General features: G+C 44.6%; 1 protein-coding gene across 1 annotated transcript in view; it reads left to right on the top strand.

Annotated features, from left to right (window-relative positions):
- IARS2 (isoleucyl-tRNA synthetase 2, mitochondrial) overlaps positions 1-17,447 on the top strand; it is a 104,406-nt gene that overhangs the window by 65,705 nt on the left and 21,254 nt on the right. Inside the window, exon 15 of the mRNA XM_089685027.1 lies at positions 11,222-11,330. Within this exon, the coding sequence (XP_089541153.1) occupies positions 11,222-11,330 (109 nt within the window). The remainder of the gene's footprint in view (positions 1-11,221; positions 11,331-17,447) is intronic.

Genomic DNA, 17,447 nt, shown 5'->3' on the forward strand with positions numbered 1-17,447 from the left:
TGTCAGTGGGTTGACCTTCCATTCTGGCTGTCATCTGCTCCTTGGGCATTCACCAAGTTGCTGACTCTAGTGTTGGCCATGTTATGCTCTTGCCCTATCCTGATTGAGCTATCTGGCCACCTTTTCTTTAGGGAGTAGTCTGTGAGGGATTCTAGAAGACAATGTGACTGTCTAGATGTTACAGAGGTTTGGATTCAATCTGAACCTTCAGGCCTTGTTCACAATATGGTGCAGAGAGGTGAGTTTTTCTGCACGCGTTCTGCAAGGGCACAAAAAAAACAATTGTTCTCTATGTGCCCTGATTGCACCACAATATTAGTATCGTGTAAATTTTTTCTGTGCAGAAATCTGCAATGTGTATAATACTGCGATGTGCATGAAAACTGATGTCTTGTGTCTCTGTAAGTGAAATCTGCACATTTTTTCATTTCATTCCATTTCTCCAGTTTTACTGCACATATGGTGTGAATGAGGCCTCAGAAGTTGACACTGACTCTGACACATCCCTTATCTGGGGCTGTTCCTAAACACTTCACAGGCCTGGGTTTTCCTTCCCCAGGAGAAACTTCTGACTATCCAGTCTCAGGTTTTTGCACTCTAGCTCAGGTGCCATCCAAATTTCTTTTTCTGTATGAGAGTCTTGGGTCTGGTAGTGGCCTGCTTTTGAGGAAGATTCATTTGGATGTACTAAATATTCTCCTAATACAGTTTGCACAGAAGCTAATCTCTGTTTATTAATCTCTTTTACTAGTTGCACATCTAAGACACGTGATTTCTACTGAGGTAGAATATCTGCTATTCTGAACACTGATTCTACCTCTTACCATAGTTCATATTACCCAAATGCCATGGCTTATGTAATGTGATCAGCACTGGAGGGAGCCTGCAGCAGCAATTTCCATGTATAAATAAAAGTTTCAGCAGTTGCTCATGTATAAATTGGAACAAGACTGCTAACATACAGTAAATTTTAAGGTGGCAATGAAGTGTACCTCCCATTTCAGGGTATATTAAGTGGACTTTCTCCAGTTTTTGTTTTTTTTAAAAAGCTTTCTTAGGTCACAGGTTGATTTTACATTTTTGCAGTTGCTTTTTATTTTTATATAAAGTCATTAAATCATAGTTTAATTGGTATTCTTGTGGAGCTTTCTGAGCCCTGGGCCTATTCCTTTGTTAGTAATTAGAAACTATTAAATGTTCACCCCCAGGTTGTAAAATATAGTCCTTGCTGGAGACTGTGCTTTGCTTTTGTTCTGCCAGCCGATCAGCGTGTAAGTAAACATTGTTACTCTATTTGCTTAATTTTTACAGGGCAATTGGTGTTTTACAACATCCATATCTGTTCACATTTTAATGCTGACCCACAGATTTTAAACAAACACAAGCTTCAAATTATGCCTGAGATCACCTATTCACCTGTCTGATCTTGTTTTAAATAAATTCACTGCTTTTTCAGTGCAGAATATTTTCCAGCTGCACTCTTGGGTGCAAACTACAGGGGTAAACAAAAAAATGTAAACACTACATCATGGATGTTCAATTCATATCGCTTGAGGCCCGGGAAATGTAGTGCTGTCACACTTTAAAATGCTCATCTAACTGAAGAAAAATTACACGTATTCTGAGTAAATATTGTATGTAACTTCTCCAGCTAACACAGAACTAGAAGTGTAAGGTGGATCAACTATGCCCAGAACTGCAGTCTCACATCAGTCAAACTAAAGCTTGCCTTGCTACAGCTTTGTAAACCATCCCTGTGCCAACCGTAATATACAGGGGTTGGAGAAAAAAATGTAAACACTGCATGATTTCCAGGTGTGAAAGTGACCACATGTTTTGCATTGTGCCTCTGTGACTGAAGTTGCCAAATTATTTGCTGTGTCGCATGGTACAGTATCAAAGGTTATGATGGCATATACAGTTTCCGGGACAACGTTGTCTGAAAAGCATAAGCACGGTCGACATGGTCAACTGACCAAAAAAGACAAAAAAGACATTGCGCAGGATTGTGATTCGTAATAAGACTGCAGAGCTCAATCTCAGTCTTCATGGGAAACCTATTGTCACTTTCACACCTGCAAATCACGTAGTGTTTCCAATTTCTCCAATCCCTGTATATTACGGTTGGCACAGGGATGGTTTACAAAGCTTTAGTTTGACTGATGTGAGACTGCAGTTCTGGGCATAGTTGATGCACCTTACACTTCTGTTTCTGAGTTAGCTGGAGATGCTATATACAATATTTGCTCAGAATACGTGTAATTTTTCTTCAGTTAGATGAGCATTTTAAAGTGTGACAGCACCTTTGCGGTAGTTATACATATATCAAAAGGCCCCAGAAAGTCATATACATTTCTGTCCCCAATTCAGCAATATAGCACTGACTGAAATATTACTGCCCCGGCTTATACATGTGCTTTCCCATTCATTCATAGAGGTGCTTCTGAAAAACAATCAAGAATAATTCAGGCTGTGGTATTCTCATATCTAGATAACTGCAACCCTTTTTTAAAGGGCTATAGCACAAAAGGACTTGCAGCCAAATGCTTTAACAGGACCACTCTCCACTGGCTACTAGTATTGAGATTGGTGGGCTACAGTGGCCAAACTAAGCCAATAGCCCACAAAGCTTCTATGGGACTTGGGGTGGGAGGGGACAACTATTAGTGAGGCTGTTGAGGAAAATTAAGGGAAGTCTCCAGTCGTTCTATTATGGGTTTTTTGAAGTTCAAAACGCTCTGCTAAAATAGCAAACCATAGTGCTGCATGTTCAGGTGCCATTCATTTTAATGGTACCTGAAAATGCAGTGTGCAGTTCTGCCATTATTGTTGCTCAATAAATCACGCTGCAGTAGTGGCAAATCGCATTACATAGTTACGTAGTTAGTGAAAGTAGGTAGGTGGTGTTTTTCCTTTATTCCATGGGGGCCCCCTCAAGATACCAACGGTCACACCTGGACACAGCTACGAGATCTCGGAAAGTGAATGCACTCAAGTCACCTCAGTTGCGATTGCAAACACTTCAGTTTTATTGGCATAACATCAGGGTTATTATACTGTAGTCTTTGGGCAAACACACCCTCAGACCATCCAATCAAATACATGTACATTTTTTTACCTGAACTCAACAAATATTTGTATGAGGTTTGCATTTTCACACTTCTGCTTTATCTATCATGCCATATCTGGTCTATCGCCCAGACCATGGCTGTAATCTGACCCAACACCCAAGTTGTGGTTAAAACTTTTCAGAAATGAGAGTAAACCTTATCTGCTTTTTTGTAAAATTTGCAAAAACACTCATTTCTACATGAAGCTGGCATAGACAGTTTTGTTAGTGTGTACATATCTCATATATGTATATTAAACTAGCATCTTGTATTAGTGTATACAAAATGGATTCAGTTATATTCCATTTAATCCTTTCAGTTAGTCTGGCTGAAAAAAGACAAAAGTCCATCCAGTTCAACCATAACAAAAAAAAAAAAGTTTTATAATCCTACACCCACAGTTGATCCAGAGGAAGGCAAAAAAACCAGCAAAGCATGATCCAATTTGCTCCTGCAAGTAAAAAAATTCCTTCCTGATCCCCCGAGAGGCAATCGGATATTCCCTGTGTCAACTTTACCTATAAATAATAACCAGTTATATTCTGTATACAGTGAGGAACAGAAGTATTTGAACACCCTGAGATTTTGCAAATTCTCCCACTTAGAAATCATGGAGGGGTCTGAAATTCACATTGTAGGTGCATTCCCACTCTGAGAGACAGAATTTAAAAAAAAAAATTCAGGAATTCACATTGTATGATTTTTAAAGAATTTATTTGTCTTTCACTGCTGAACATAAGTATTTGAATAACTGAGAAAATCAGTGTTTATATTTGGTACAGAAGCCTTTGTTTGCAATTACAGAGGTCAAACGTTTTCTGTAGTTCTTGATCAGGTTTGCACACACTGCAACAGGGATTTTGGCCCACTCCTCCACACAGATCTCTTCTAGATCTGTCAGGTTTCGGGGCTGTTGCTGAGCAACACGGAGTTTCAGCTCCCTCCAAAGATGTTCTATTGGATTTAGGTCTGGAGACTGGCTAGGCCATTCCAGAACCTTGATATGCTTCTTACGGAGCCACTCCTTGGTTATCCTGGCTGTGTGCTTCGGGTCATGTTGGAAGACCCAGCCACGACCCATCTTCAATGCTCTGACTGAGGGAAGGAGGTTGTTGCTCAAAATCTCACAATAAATGGCCCCATTCATTTTCTCCTTAATACAGTGCAGTCGTCCTGTCCCATTCGCAGAAAAGCACCCCCAAAGCATGATGTTACCACCCCCATGCTTCATATAAGGGATGGTGTTCTTGGGATGCAATTCATCCTTCTTTTTCCTCCAAACACGACGAGTGAAGTTTAGACCAAAAATTTCTACTTTGGTCTCATCTGACCACATGACTTTCTCCCATGCCTCCTCTGGCTCATCCAGATGGTCATTGCCAAACTTCAGATGGGCCTGGACATGTGATGACTTGAGCAGGGGAACCTTCCGTGCAATGCATGATTTGAAACCATGACGGCGTAGTGTTCTACCGACAGTGACCTTTGAAACTGTGGTCCCAGCTCTCTTCATGTCATTGACCAGCTCCTTCCTTGTAGTTCTGGGCTGATTCCTTACCTTTCTTATCATCAGTGATACCCCACGAGGTGAGATCTTGCATGGAACCCCAGTCCGAGAGAGACTGAGAGTCGTCTTTAGCCTCTTCCATTTTCTAACAATTGCTCCAAAAGTTGATCTATTTTCACCAAGCTGCTTGGCAATTGCTCCGTAGCCCTTTCCAGCCTTGTGGAGGTCCACACTTTTGTCTCTGGTGTCTTTTGACAGCTCTTTGGTCTTGCCCATGGTAGTAGTCAGCGTCTGACTGACTGTGGGGTGGACAGCTGTCTTTAAAGAGCTCAGACAGGTGCTACTAAGTTAGATTAATGAGTGGAGTAGAGGTGGACTTTTTAAAAGCACAGTAACAGGTCTTTGAGAACCAGAATTCTTGCTGTTTCTTAGGTGTTCAAATACTTATGTTCAGCAGTGCAAGACAAATAAATTCTTTAAAAACCATACAATGTGATTTCCTGAATTTTTTTTTAATTCTACCTCTCAGAGTGGAAATGTACCTACAATGTGAATTTCAGACCCCTTCATGATTTCTAAGTGGGAGAACTTGCAAAATTGCAGGGTGTTCAAATACTTCTGTTCCTCACTATATCCAAGAAAGAATCCAGGCCTTTTTTAAAGCAAGCCACTGAGCTTGCCTGAACCAAATCTTGAGGGAGTCTATTCCACATTTTCACAGCTCTCACTGTGAAGAAACCTTTCCATGTTTGGAGATTAAATTTCTTTTCCTCCAGTTATAAAGAGCACCCCCTTGTCCTCTGTGATGACCTCAGGGTGAATAGCTCTACACCGAGTTCACTGTATGAACCACTGATGTATTATACATGTTGATCATATCCCCCCTTAATCTCCTCTTCTCAAGAGAGAATAAATTCAGTTCCTCTAATCTTTCCTCATAGCTGAGCTCCTCCATCCTCTTATCAGTTTGGTTGCCCTTCTCTGTACTTTCTCCAGTTCCCCAATGTTCTTTTTGTGAATTGGTGCCCAAAACTGAACTGCATATTCCAGATGAGGTCTTACTAATGATTTGTAGCGGGGTAATATGATATCTCTCTCTCTGGAGTCTATACCTCTTTTAATACAAGAGAGGATTTTGCTCGCTTTAGAAACCGCAGCTTGGCATTGCATGCCATTATTAAGCTTGTGATCTACCAGAACTCCCAGATCTTTCTCCACCATTGATTCCCCCAGTTGTACCCCCCCCTAGTATGTATGATGCATGCATATTCTTAGCCCCCAAGTGCAGAACCTTACATTTATCAACATTAAACCTCATTTGCCACATAGTTGCCCAATTAAACAGTTCATTGGGGTCAGTTTGTAAGTTGGAGACATCCTGTAAGGACGTTATTCCACTGCACAGCTTGGTGTTATCTGCAAAGACTGAAATGGGATTTGTAATCCCAGACCCTTTATCGTTTATAAATATATTAAATATTAAGTAAGGGTCCCAACACCGGACCTTGGGGTACATCACTGACACCCTAGACCAGTGATGGCGAACCTTTTTGAGCCCGAGTGCCCAAACTGCAACCCAAAACCAACTTATTTCTTTCAAAGTGCCAACACTGCAATGAAACCTGAATATCGAGCTTTTGGTTTAGAAAAAACAACTCGTACAGTAGTGCAAACTAATTAACAGTACAGGGATGACCAGAGACTGCGGACACAGTACAGGGATGACCAGAGACTGCGGACACAGTACAGGGATGACCAGAGACTGCGGACACAGTACAGGGATGACCAGAGACTGCGGACACAGTACAGGGATGACCAGAGACTGCGGACACAGTACAGGGATGACCAGAGACTGCGGACACAGTACAGGGATGACCAGAGACTGCGGACACAGTACAGGGATGACCAGAGACTGCAGACACAGTACAGGGATGACCAGAGACTGCAGACACAGTACAGGGATGACCAGAGACTGCGGACAGCACAGGGGATGACCAGAGACTGCGGACAGCACAGGGATGACCAGAGACTGCGGACAGTACAGGGGATGACCAGAGACTGCGGACAGTACAGGGGATGACCAGAGACTGCGGACAGTACAGGGGATGACCAGAGACTGCGGACAGTACAGGGGATGACCAGAGACTGCGGACAGTACAGGGGATGACCAGAGACTGCGGACAGTACAGGGGATGACCAGAGACTGCGGACAGTACAGGGGATGACCAGAGACTGCGGACAGTACAGGGGATGACCAGAGACTGCGGACAGCACAGGGGATGACCAGAGACTGCGGACAGCACAGGGGATGACCAGAGACTGCGGACAGCACAGGGGATGACCAGAGACTGCGGACAGCACAGGGGATGACCAGAGACTGCGGACAGCACAGGGGATGACCAGAGACTGCGGACAGCACAGGGGATGACCAGAGACTGCGGACAGCACAGGGGATGACCAGAGACTGCGGACAGCACAGGGGATGACCAGAGACTGCGGACAGCACAGGGGATGACCAGAGACTGCGGACAGCACAGGGGATGACCAGAGACTGCGGACAGCACAGGGGATGACCAGAGACTGCGGACAGCACAGGGGATGACCAGAGACTGCGGACAGCACAGGGGATGACCAGAGACTGCGGACAGCACAGGGGATGACCAGAGACTGCGGACAGCACAGGGGATGACCAGAGACTGCGGACAGCACAGGGGATGACCAGAGACTGCGGACAGCACAGGGGATGACCAGAGACTGCGGACAGCACAGGGGATGACCAGAGACTGCGGACAGCACAGGGGATGACCAGAGACTGCGGACAGCACAGGGGATGACCAGAGACTGCGGACAGCACAGGGGATGACCAGAGACTGCGGACAGCACAGGGGATGACCAGAGACTGCGGACAGCACAGGGGATGACCAGAGACTGCGGACAGCACAGGGGATGACCAGAGACTGCGGACAGCACAGGGGATGACCAGAGACTGCGGACAGCACAGGGGATGACCAGAGACTGCGGACAGCACAGGGGATGACCAGAGACTGCGGACAGCACAGGGGATGACCAGAGACTGCGGACAGCACAGGGGATGACCAGAGACTGCGGACAGCACAGGGGATGACCAGAGACTGCGGACAGCACAGGGGATGACCAGAGACTGCGGACAGCACAGGGGATGACCAGAGACTGCGGACAGCACAGGGGATGACCAGAGACTGCGGACAGCACAGGGGATGACCAGAGACTGCGGACAGCACAGGGGATGACCAGAGACTGCGGACAGCACAGGGGATGACCAGAGACTGCGGACAGCACAGGGGATGACCAGAGACTGCGGACAGCACAGGGGATGACCAGAGACTGCGGACAGCACAGGGGATGACCAGAGACTGCGGACAGCACAGGGGATGACCAGAGACTGCGGACAGCACAGGGGATGACCAGAGACTGCGGACAGCACAGGGGATGACCAGAGACTGCGGACAGCACAGGGGATGACCAGAGACTGCGGACAGCACAGGGATGACCAGAGACTGCGGACACTACAGATGACTGCTGACCTTTGGGGAGGGAGGGGGAGCGGGTACCTGAATTTGACAGGTACCCGCTCTTACTTCCGCAGAGTTTTTTTTTTTATCTTACCTGTTCCTTTATCCAGCCGCGCGCTGTCTTCCCGGCTTCTGTAGTGTGGGCGCTCGTCGGACAGCCGGATGCCCAGTGCGCATGCGCGAGAAGCGCTGCACTTTGTGATTGGTCCGGCGGCTTCTGGGATCTGTCATGTGTCCCAGGTACCGCCTTACCATTCACAAAGAGCACTGCTTCTTGTGCATGCGCACTTGGGACCCGGCTGTCACGCACACTACAGCCGGGAAGACAGCGCGCCGCTGGATTCTCCTGGCGTGCCCACAGATAAGGCTCGGCGTGCCGGCTGTGGCACGCGTGCCACGGGTTCGCCATCACTGCCCTAGACCATTCAGAGTATGAATCATTAACCACTACTCTCTGAATATGATCTTTTAGCCAGTTTTCTATCCATATACATACAGATTTTTCCAAGCACGTAGACTTTACCTTACACATTAGCCATGTTTGGGGAACTGTGTCAAACGCTTTTGCAAAATCCAAGTATATTCTGTCCACCGCCACCCCTCTATCCAAGGTTTTGCTCACCTCCTCATAAAAAGAAATCAGATTTGTTTGACAGCTTTTGTCTTTCATGAATCCATGCTGTCTGTTGACATGACAAAGCTCAATTGATTGTGTGCCTATTCTGTGTTTTTGTGTTTACTATGTGCGTTTTTTACTAGGCAATCTGCTAGATTTTATTCCCTAAATTAAATCTATCAGATTGTTGTTGAACACAACTCTGCCTTGTTTATATCCATTGGCCAGCACCTGTTAATCGGTTTCTGCTTTGTGTAATCACAGCAGAAGTGGCGCTCCGGCGGCACGCGCGCCCTCCTGTGTCGGAAGTGCAAAATCACGTGTATAGAAGTGATTTTGCACAGAAAGGCCACCCTGTAGCAGTAAATTTGCTATAGGGCGGGCTTAAAGTGGTTAAAATGAATAACACCTGAATATAGGGTTCCGCAATTTATCATTTTAGCAGAGCGTTTTGAAATCGCGTGCAGAATCGCAATGATTCTTCTCACGATTCAAAACGCCATAGTGTGAATGGGGCCACTGAAATCAGATGAGCTGAAGACTGATGTACAGGAGAAGTCATCAAGATCTCAGCTGGTCACAGATCTCTTTTGTCTCCCTGCACTTAGGGTCGGTTCACACTATAGAAACGCGTTCCAGATGTGTTTCCGCATGCGCGTTTTGATGTACAATGACAACCATATAATCTACTTTCTGTGCATTTTGGATGCAAAAAAAAAAAGCAACTGAAACACATGTAGTGTGAACTGACCCTTAAGGAGCATTTATTTAGCTAACTTTAGCAGTGTAGATTTATTCTTCTTCATTTTTAGGATCAAGGATAGGCTTTTTATACACTGCTCAAAAAATTAAAGGAACACTTTTTAATCAGAGTCTAGCATCAAGTCAGTTAAACTCCTGGGATATTGATCTGGTCAGTTAAGTAGCAGAGGGGGGTTGTTAATCAGTATCAGCTGTTTTGGTGTTAATGAAATTAACAACAGGTGTACTAGATGGGCAACAATGAGACGACTCCCCCAAAAACAAGAATGGTTTTACAGGTGGAGGCCACTGACATGTTTTTCTCTACTCCTCTTTTCTGACTGTTTTGATGGTTTTGCATTTGGCTAGGGTCATTGTCACTACTGGTAGCATGAGGCGATATCTACAGAGGTTGCATAGGCAGTCCAACTCCTCCAGGAGGGCACATCAATACGTGAATGTCTCTGACCAAACAATCAGAAACAGACTTCATGAGGGTGGTCTGAGGGCCCAGTGTCCTCTAGTGGGCTCTGTGCTCACTGCCTGGCACCATAGAGCTCAATTAGCATTTGCCATTGAACACCAGAATTGGCAGGTCCGCTACTGTCACCCTGTGCTTTTCACAGATGAGATCAGGTTCACCCTGAGCACATGTGACAGACATGAAAGGGTCTGGAGAAACCGTGTAGAACGTTATGCTGCCTGCAACATCATTCAGCATGACCATTTTGGTGGTGGGTCAGTTATGGTCTGGGGAGGCATATCCATGGAGGGATGCACAGACCTCTACAGGCTAGACAATGTCACCCTGACTACCATTATGTATCGGGGGGGAGGGGGAATCCTTGGACCCATTGTCAGACCCTACATTGGTGCAGTGGGTCCTGGGTTCCTCCTGGTGCGCAAAAATTCCCGGCCTCATATGGTGAGAGTATTCATGCAGTTCCTGGAGGATGAAGGAATTGATATCATTGAATGGCCCCCATGCAGGCCTGACTTAAATCCAATAGAAAACCTCTGGGATATCATGTTTCGGTCCATCTGACGCCACCAGGTTGCACCTCAGACTGTCCAGGAGCTCAGTGATGCCCTGGTCCAGATCTGGGAGGAAATAACCCAGGACACCATCCATCATCTCATTAGGAGCCTGCCCCGACGTTGTCAGGCATGCATACAAGCACGTGGGGGCCATGCAAACTACTGAAGACCATTTTGAGTTGCAGCAATGAAATTTCAGCAAAATGGACTAGCCTGCTGCATCATTTTTTCACTTTGATTTTCAGGGTGTCTTTAAATTCAGTCCTCTGTAGGTTAATAATTTTCAAATCCATCAAACGATGGGGCATTCTTACGTTCCTAACACATTACCCAGTCCATATCAGTATAGATATCCAACATGATATTTTTCACCATTGAGATCTGATGTGTTTTCATAGTGTTCCTTTTGATTTTTTTGAGCAGTGTATACGTCTCCTTCATGCCCAAATGACTTATCATAGAGCCATTTGTTTTTCCTTGCCTTCAGTTGTGTCAGGCTTGTTAGCCGTCATCAGAGCAGGATATGGACTCCTTGGTTGCTATAGCATGCAGCATGGGATTTGCAGTCCAGTTATGAGTCACATTTTTCTATCCTCTGTATGAAGTTGTTTAAATTTGTACTCGCTGTGAAAAATTCAGGCGGTGCTCTTTGTTGCAGATACAGAACAGAGAGCTGATGTGTATATTGAAGGCAAGGACCAGCTCGGAGGATGGTTTCAGTCTTCTCTCCTCACCAGTGTGGCTTCCAGGAACAAAGCACCATATAAGTAAGTACCAGAGTTATTATTGTAACATTCCATCTGTGTTCTATCTATTTTGAACATGCAACAAATACAAAAGCGTGTTAATTTTGCCAGATATTTGGTGAGCTCCCAACTTCATCTAGAAAACTGATAATGTTGCCTCTGCTGCACAGAAATCCCAAGCGTTGTCAGCCCAGACTGCATTCTACCTTGCCGGAATACGAACTCTGCCTATTCCCACCCCTCTCTGTGACACTTTACAGACATACATTGATTTTCTTCTTAGCAAGATGATAATGGTACCTTGACTGCCACACACTGTGAGTAGGGAAAGGGCTCTTGGAAGATGTATTTCTTGGGGGCTTGCCTATGTCACTAGGAACTGACAAAAAAAAGCCCAAAAAAAAGAAAACCAATGCAGCCATCACATCTAAGGCTTTTTAACCACTTGCCTACTGGGCACTTTCACCCCCTTCCTGCCCAGGCCATTTTCAGCTTTCAGGGCTGTCACACTTTGACACTTGAGCGGTCATGCGACACTGTACTCATATGAAATTTTTATAATTTTTTTACACAAATAGATCTTCCTTTTGGTGTTATTTAATCACCACTGGGTGTTTTTTAGTTTTTGCGTTATAAACGAAAAAGGAGCAAAAAATTGGAAAAAAAAAAAGTTTTTCTTTGTTTCTATTATAAAAGTTTGCAAACAGATAATTTTTCTCCTTCACTGATGTGCGTTGATAAGGCTGCATTGATAGGCAGCACTGATGGGCACTGATAAGCAGCACTGATGGGCAGCACTGATGGGTGGCACTGCAGGGCACAAGTGGGCAGCACTGATGGGTACAAGTGGGTGGCACTGCTGGGCATCACTGCTGGGCACTGGTCATCAGTGCCTATCCGTCCTCTGACAATTGCCAGTTATCGGCAGTACTTTCCTGACGCTGTGAAAGTGTGAGGAAAGTGCAGCTGATAACCAGCAACTGCATTTACCATGATCTGCTGTGTCATTGGACACAGCTGATCACGTGGTAAAAGGCCGCTATGATTGGCCGTTTACGTATCCCGTGATCAGCTGTGTCCGGGTGCGCGGGGGGCATGTTCTGGAATAAAGTTCATGAACGTTGTCCAAGAACCAGATTGGTTAAGCAGCACCAAAATGCATTTTTGTTTTTTGTTTTTTATTACCAATAAGGCAAATAGCAGATTAACTTGATTGTGCTGTCATGGACTATGGACTAAATAATGACTGTATAGAAGAACATTGTGCAACCCACAGCAATAACACACATAGGTAGTAGTGAGATAATAAATGTTTTAGGAAGTTCTATTCTTTTAAATAAACCAAACCAGAGTAGGAACTTTACTGGGCTGAGCTTTTCAGAATCCAGCACAGGTAATAGGTTTAACAATTTCTCCTGTGAATTCCAAGCGTACCTACCTTGTATACCTAAGCTGCTTCTTTGGTCTTGCACTGGTTCTGTGTGACCACACCTCTCATTCGGCACTACTCAGTTGTCAGGACTGTCATTCATCCTGCTCTGTGCAGTGGAATCAGGTGCCACAACTCTGGGAACCTTTGGGCTAATCTCAGTATGTCTTGCTGTACTCCATGAATCAGCATGGCAACTGTGGAAACTACTGTTGGGTTCTGCAAATTCTTTGCAGCAATGGCGAGAGGTGGAATCACTGATGGTTTCTCACAGAGCCTTGGTTGAGAATCTTGCTGTAGAGGAAAAAAGAGAGGTTTAGGGGTCAATTTGAGTCATGCTTATGCAAATGTATTCTTTGACTGACCGTCCTAAACATACCAGTGGCACTGACATGTTAATGTCCCCCTTTCACAGTCTTGGAGAATGTTTCTAGCTTAAAGTGTTACTACACCAACAACAGTAAAATCAGGCTGTATATGCAGTAAAGCATGCTTGTTATACTCACTGAGGAACCTAAGGGGTTAATCCTCTGCATTGTGTAAAAAGGATGTTTGATCCTCTCTTCTCTGATCCTCCCCTTCTTATGCTGTCCCCCATACATCTTCTGATAGAACAAAGCCTTTGGGGCAAGCTGCACGTGCTCAGTTTTGTGTGTATTGCTAGAGATTTTTTTTTATCGTGGGAGAGTGCATGTTATCAGCACAAGGCCAATCAGCACTGCCCAGTCAGAAGGTCAGGGGTTATGCAGCCTCATAGGACAATCAGGGGAGAATGAAAACTCCTCCTACATGCTTTAACCAGTGCCCAGCTGGACACTGATAGAAGTCACAGGACTGCTGTAACTGTGGATGAGAAAAGGTATTTAGCAGTTTTTATTTACTAAAATAATTGCATTTTCATGTTCTTGTACTGTTACCTGCATTTAGTAACACTTTAACCAAAGGCTGTGGGTTTTGTTTAGCATAGAGGGGATAAAGTTTTCGGCTCACTGCATATTCTCACATGCTTCCTTTAATTATCTAATCTGAACTGCAAAACATAACAGCTGGGTTCTGGTTAATAACCGTTTCATTGAGGCAAACTTTATAACCAGCAGATCTCATACCTGCTGAGACTGAGGGTTCATTCACACGATGAACTGCAGGTGAATCGCACAGGAACACGCTACATGTTCCTGTGTAATTCACATGCAGTTCTGCGCTGTGCGATTTCAACCCATTCTTTTTGGATTGGCTGAAACGACACCCCACCGTGCCAAAAGTAGTACATGCACTACGTTTAGAAACTCTTGTACCATGCTATCCATTGCGGTCAAACGTGCTGCATTTGTGACCTGCTTTTGAGGTGTCCTTAACTTTGCACTGACATCTGCTGCAGATCTTAAGGGCAGTGATATTTTAATGCGGTGGAGAAACTGGTACGGAATGCAGGTCTCCTGCACCACATTCTAGTGGGGGTGTGGTGGGATTGATGGAAGAGGAGTTTAGCTGGCTGTAAGTAATGTCCTATGTGCAATTTATTTATTTTTTTACTACACTTAGGCTTTACGACCAACAGGCAGTAGGATCAATCACTGTATAAAATAGGTAGTTTTATTATGTTTCAATAACATATACCATGCTTTTTTTTATTTTACTTGTCTGACGTTTAGGTTTCTTGTCATTCCCTTTGCTCTAAGTTACAATCTATTTCTGTGCAAACAAATGACATTAATAATCTATATTTTTGCTGTTTGACCTTTACTCTTCAGTCTACTGTACAAAAACAACCTTGCAGAAGTGCAGTCCAAGGTTTGTGTACATTGGGGTGCTATCGCTTCTTTTATTACTTTATGCCCTATAGTGCTATAAGAGCGAAAATGTGGTTACCAAGTATAACTCCGTGACCGGGACACGAATGGGAAACATTTTTCATTGAATTCCTGGATTACTTCTTGCATTGGACAATGTTGAGTAGACCAGGAAGCATTTGCATCTTACTGTACTTTATCACAGGATGTTGTACTCACTGATGGCTGTATGCGCAGCGAAGTGTTTAATATAGCATGATGCATGTACCATGTATTATTGTATGTGCTTATTAGACTGGGATTAGTCTGCCCCCTGTATGGACATGAATATTTTGCCAACAAGATTCGGCATGCCTGTGGAAAGATCGATTTTATCCTGTAGGTAAAGCCAAAACCTTTTGCTCTAATTTTGGTTAGAGTGGGGAAGGATTATAAGGATTATAACCCCTATCAGATTTTAGAGTGTGTTGGGCCTCATTCACATGTGTGTACTGCAGCGTACACTCTAGCAAGGACTGTGTTTAGCCACACAGGGATGCACAAGTGTTCTGTGCATCTCAGTGTAGGGAGTCCCATTTATTTTAATTGGGATGCAGTGACTGCAACGACACAGCCACTACTCCTAATCTGACAGCCACGTGTATGTGGGTGCACTACTATGATTGCACAATGTATGCCCTCTGCTTGCATCAGGTCTGGGGGCTCTTCAAGCGAGTACCGAGTACTGCCGACCCCTCTCACCAGCCATGATTTGCCTGCATTGCATTGAGAAGCACAGAGACCTGGGGATAATGTTACTGGGCCTAAGATAATGTATGTAAATATATACATATATAATAATGTATAAGCAAGCATTTAACTGAATGAAATTGATTCATTCAGGTTTTTTCTGTTGTGATTAACTGCGATTGGCCACTGTTAATCACATGACACAGATGGGCTGTGATTGACCCAGCCTGTGCATGTGCTTGCTGTGACCATTTACAGCTAGACACACTTGTATACAGTGGATGGCATGAAAGGAAGCCGTCCATTGTATACAACTGTCATGTGACCTACTGTGATTAGTCACAGCAGGTCACATGGTACTGGCAACAGGGTCGGTACACAGATCTGTCATCAGCCGTGTTCGAGGTACACGGCTGGTGACAGATTTCGCCACAGCGCGGCCCTGCAGGCACGCTCAAAGCGCAATCCGGGAAGGACGCCATATGGCGCCCTCCCGGAGGGACGAAGTGTTCGCTGAGCCGTCATTTGACCATAGGCTGGGCGGCAAGTGGTTAATGTCAAAACCATCTTGTGGCCGGGATACATTTTTGTTTCATGATTGAGGTATTTCTGGGGAAAAAGACACAATGTTCAGTGTTCACAGTGCATCAGGCCAGACACTCCACATGGGACCCGGAAGCAAGTGGAGATTGCGGGAGTAGCTGTGTCAATTTCAGTGTTTTCCAGCTTTTAGGGGCATCAGTCAGGTATGGTATATACAGTTACATTGGTCCAAGCTGAACCAATGTACAGTTACTATGTATAAAATATCCATACCTGGAACTCCTCTTTAACTTGCTGGCTTCTCATTGATATTCACAGTTTCACTACCCATGAAAGCTAAAATGTCTTACTCCGGCCTAGGACAAACCATGATCTAATGGTTCTGCTTGTGTATGATGCTAAGAAGTAAATGGAGATTGAAATGTAGGAGAGATAACTATATGCTTGACAGCTAAAGGCCCTCAAGGTATATGAGATGTTGGTGATTGGTTGCGCCTGATAGAATTTATCTAAAATACGGAAAGGGTTTATAAGATGGCGGAGCCTTCATGTAGAAAAATATTGGGTCTTGTACCCCAAATTTAATAAAGTTTGGTGTACTTGGGGTGGGGGGGGGGGTCAGATGATTTTGGGTTTCAACTAAAACTGCAGCCAGCAACACAAGGGACACTTCACATTAATTGTAAGTACTGCCCCTTGTGCGGAATTCTTTTTTCTTTTATCAGGTTTGACTAAACGTAGGCTTTAACAACAAAAAACATAGATCAGGGGTGCTCTACCTGTGGCCCTCACAGCCCTCTGATGTAGCCCTCTCCCTCAAGATATAATAGAAGTCTGAAGCAAAGCATAACTAACCCGTAGAGGAAAGCCGCAGGTGCACTGTGCTGCAGCCATTGTGCTGGTAAACCACAGCGCATAAGTATGAAAGCTGCTTTATAGTGACCCAGGGCATTATGGGCTTGTTTACATTTGTGGTTTGAGGGACGGTAAAGCCCCAAAGTAAGACATGTTTTTACCATACACCCCCAGCCACTGGTGTAGCATTAGGAGTTGCAGTGGTAACCCCGCCCCATGCTCCAGTAGCTCCGTGCGGCCTCCGTGTCACATTCTGTGTTACACTTGGACAGGAGTGGCAGCGGGGGTGGCATATACAGGAGCCAATCCTCTCCATTTACCTTCTGCAGCCACTGAATGCTGGCTTCTCCTTTTCTCCCTCCCATCGGCATTCAGTGTCTGTAGGAGGAAAATGTTCTTGCTATTGAAAATGAGAAAAAAAAATTCTGAACCACTTAATTTCATTGTCAAGGGTGTGTGTGAGTGGTGCCTGAGAGTGCTTAAATACAATTCTGGCCATGCTGGCTTTACCTTTGTTCACTTTTTCTACTTGGAACCCAGCTATAGGATACTCAGCTTTGAGGACGAACCTGCATAACGTATCATCTTTGCTTTTATTTCTGTATACTCTGTAATAGTGATTTAGATTTCTCTGTTAGTGTTTTACTTCCGTTGTAAATAAATAAGACCTTGCTTGTTTGAGCATTGTGTTTATTATTATAGCTAATATTGTAATATACAGTTGTGACCAAAATTATTCAACCCCCACTGAAATTGAGTGTTTTGGCCAGTTTGACATTGCTTTTGATCATT

The sequence above is a fragment of the Staurois parvus genome, unplaced genomic scaffold (assembly GCF_062004578.1).
Source record: "Staurois parvus isolate SC_StPar_1 unplaced genomic scaffold, SC_StPar_1.0 ptg000362l, whole genome shotgun sequence".
NCBI classification, from domain to species: Eukaryota; Metazoa; Chordata; class Amphibia; order Anura; family Ranidae; genus Staurois; species Staurois parvus.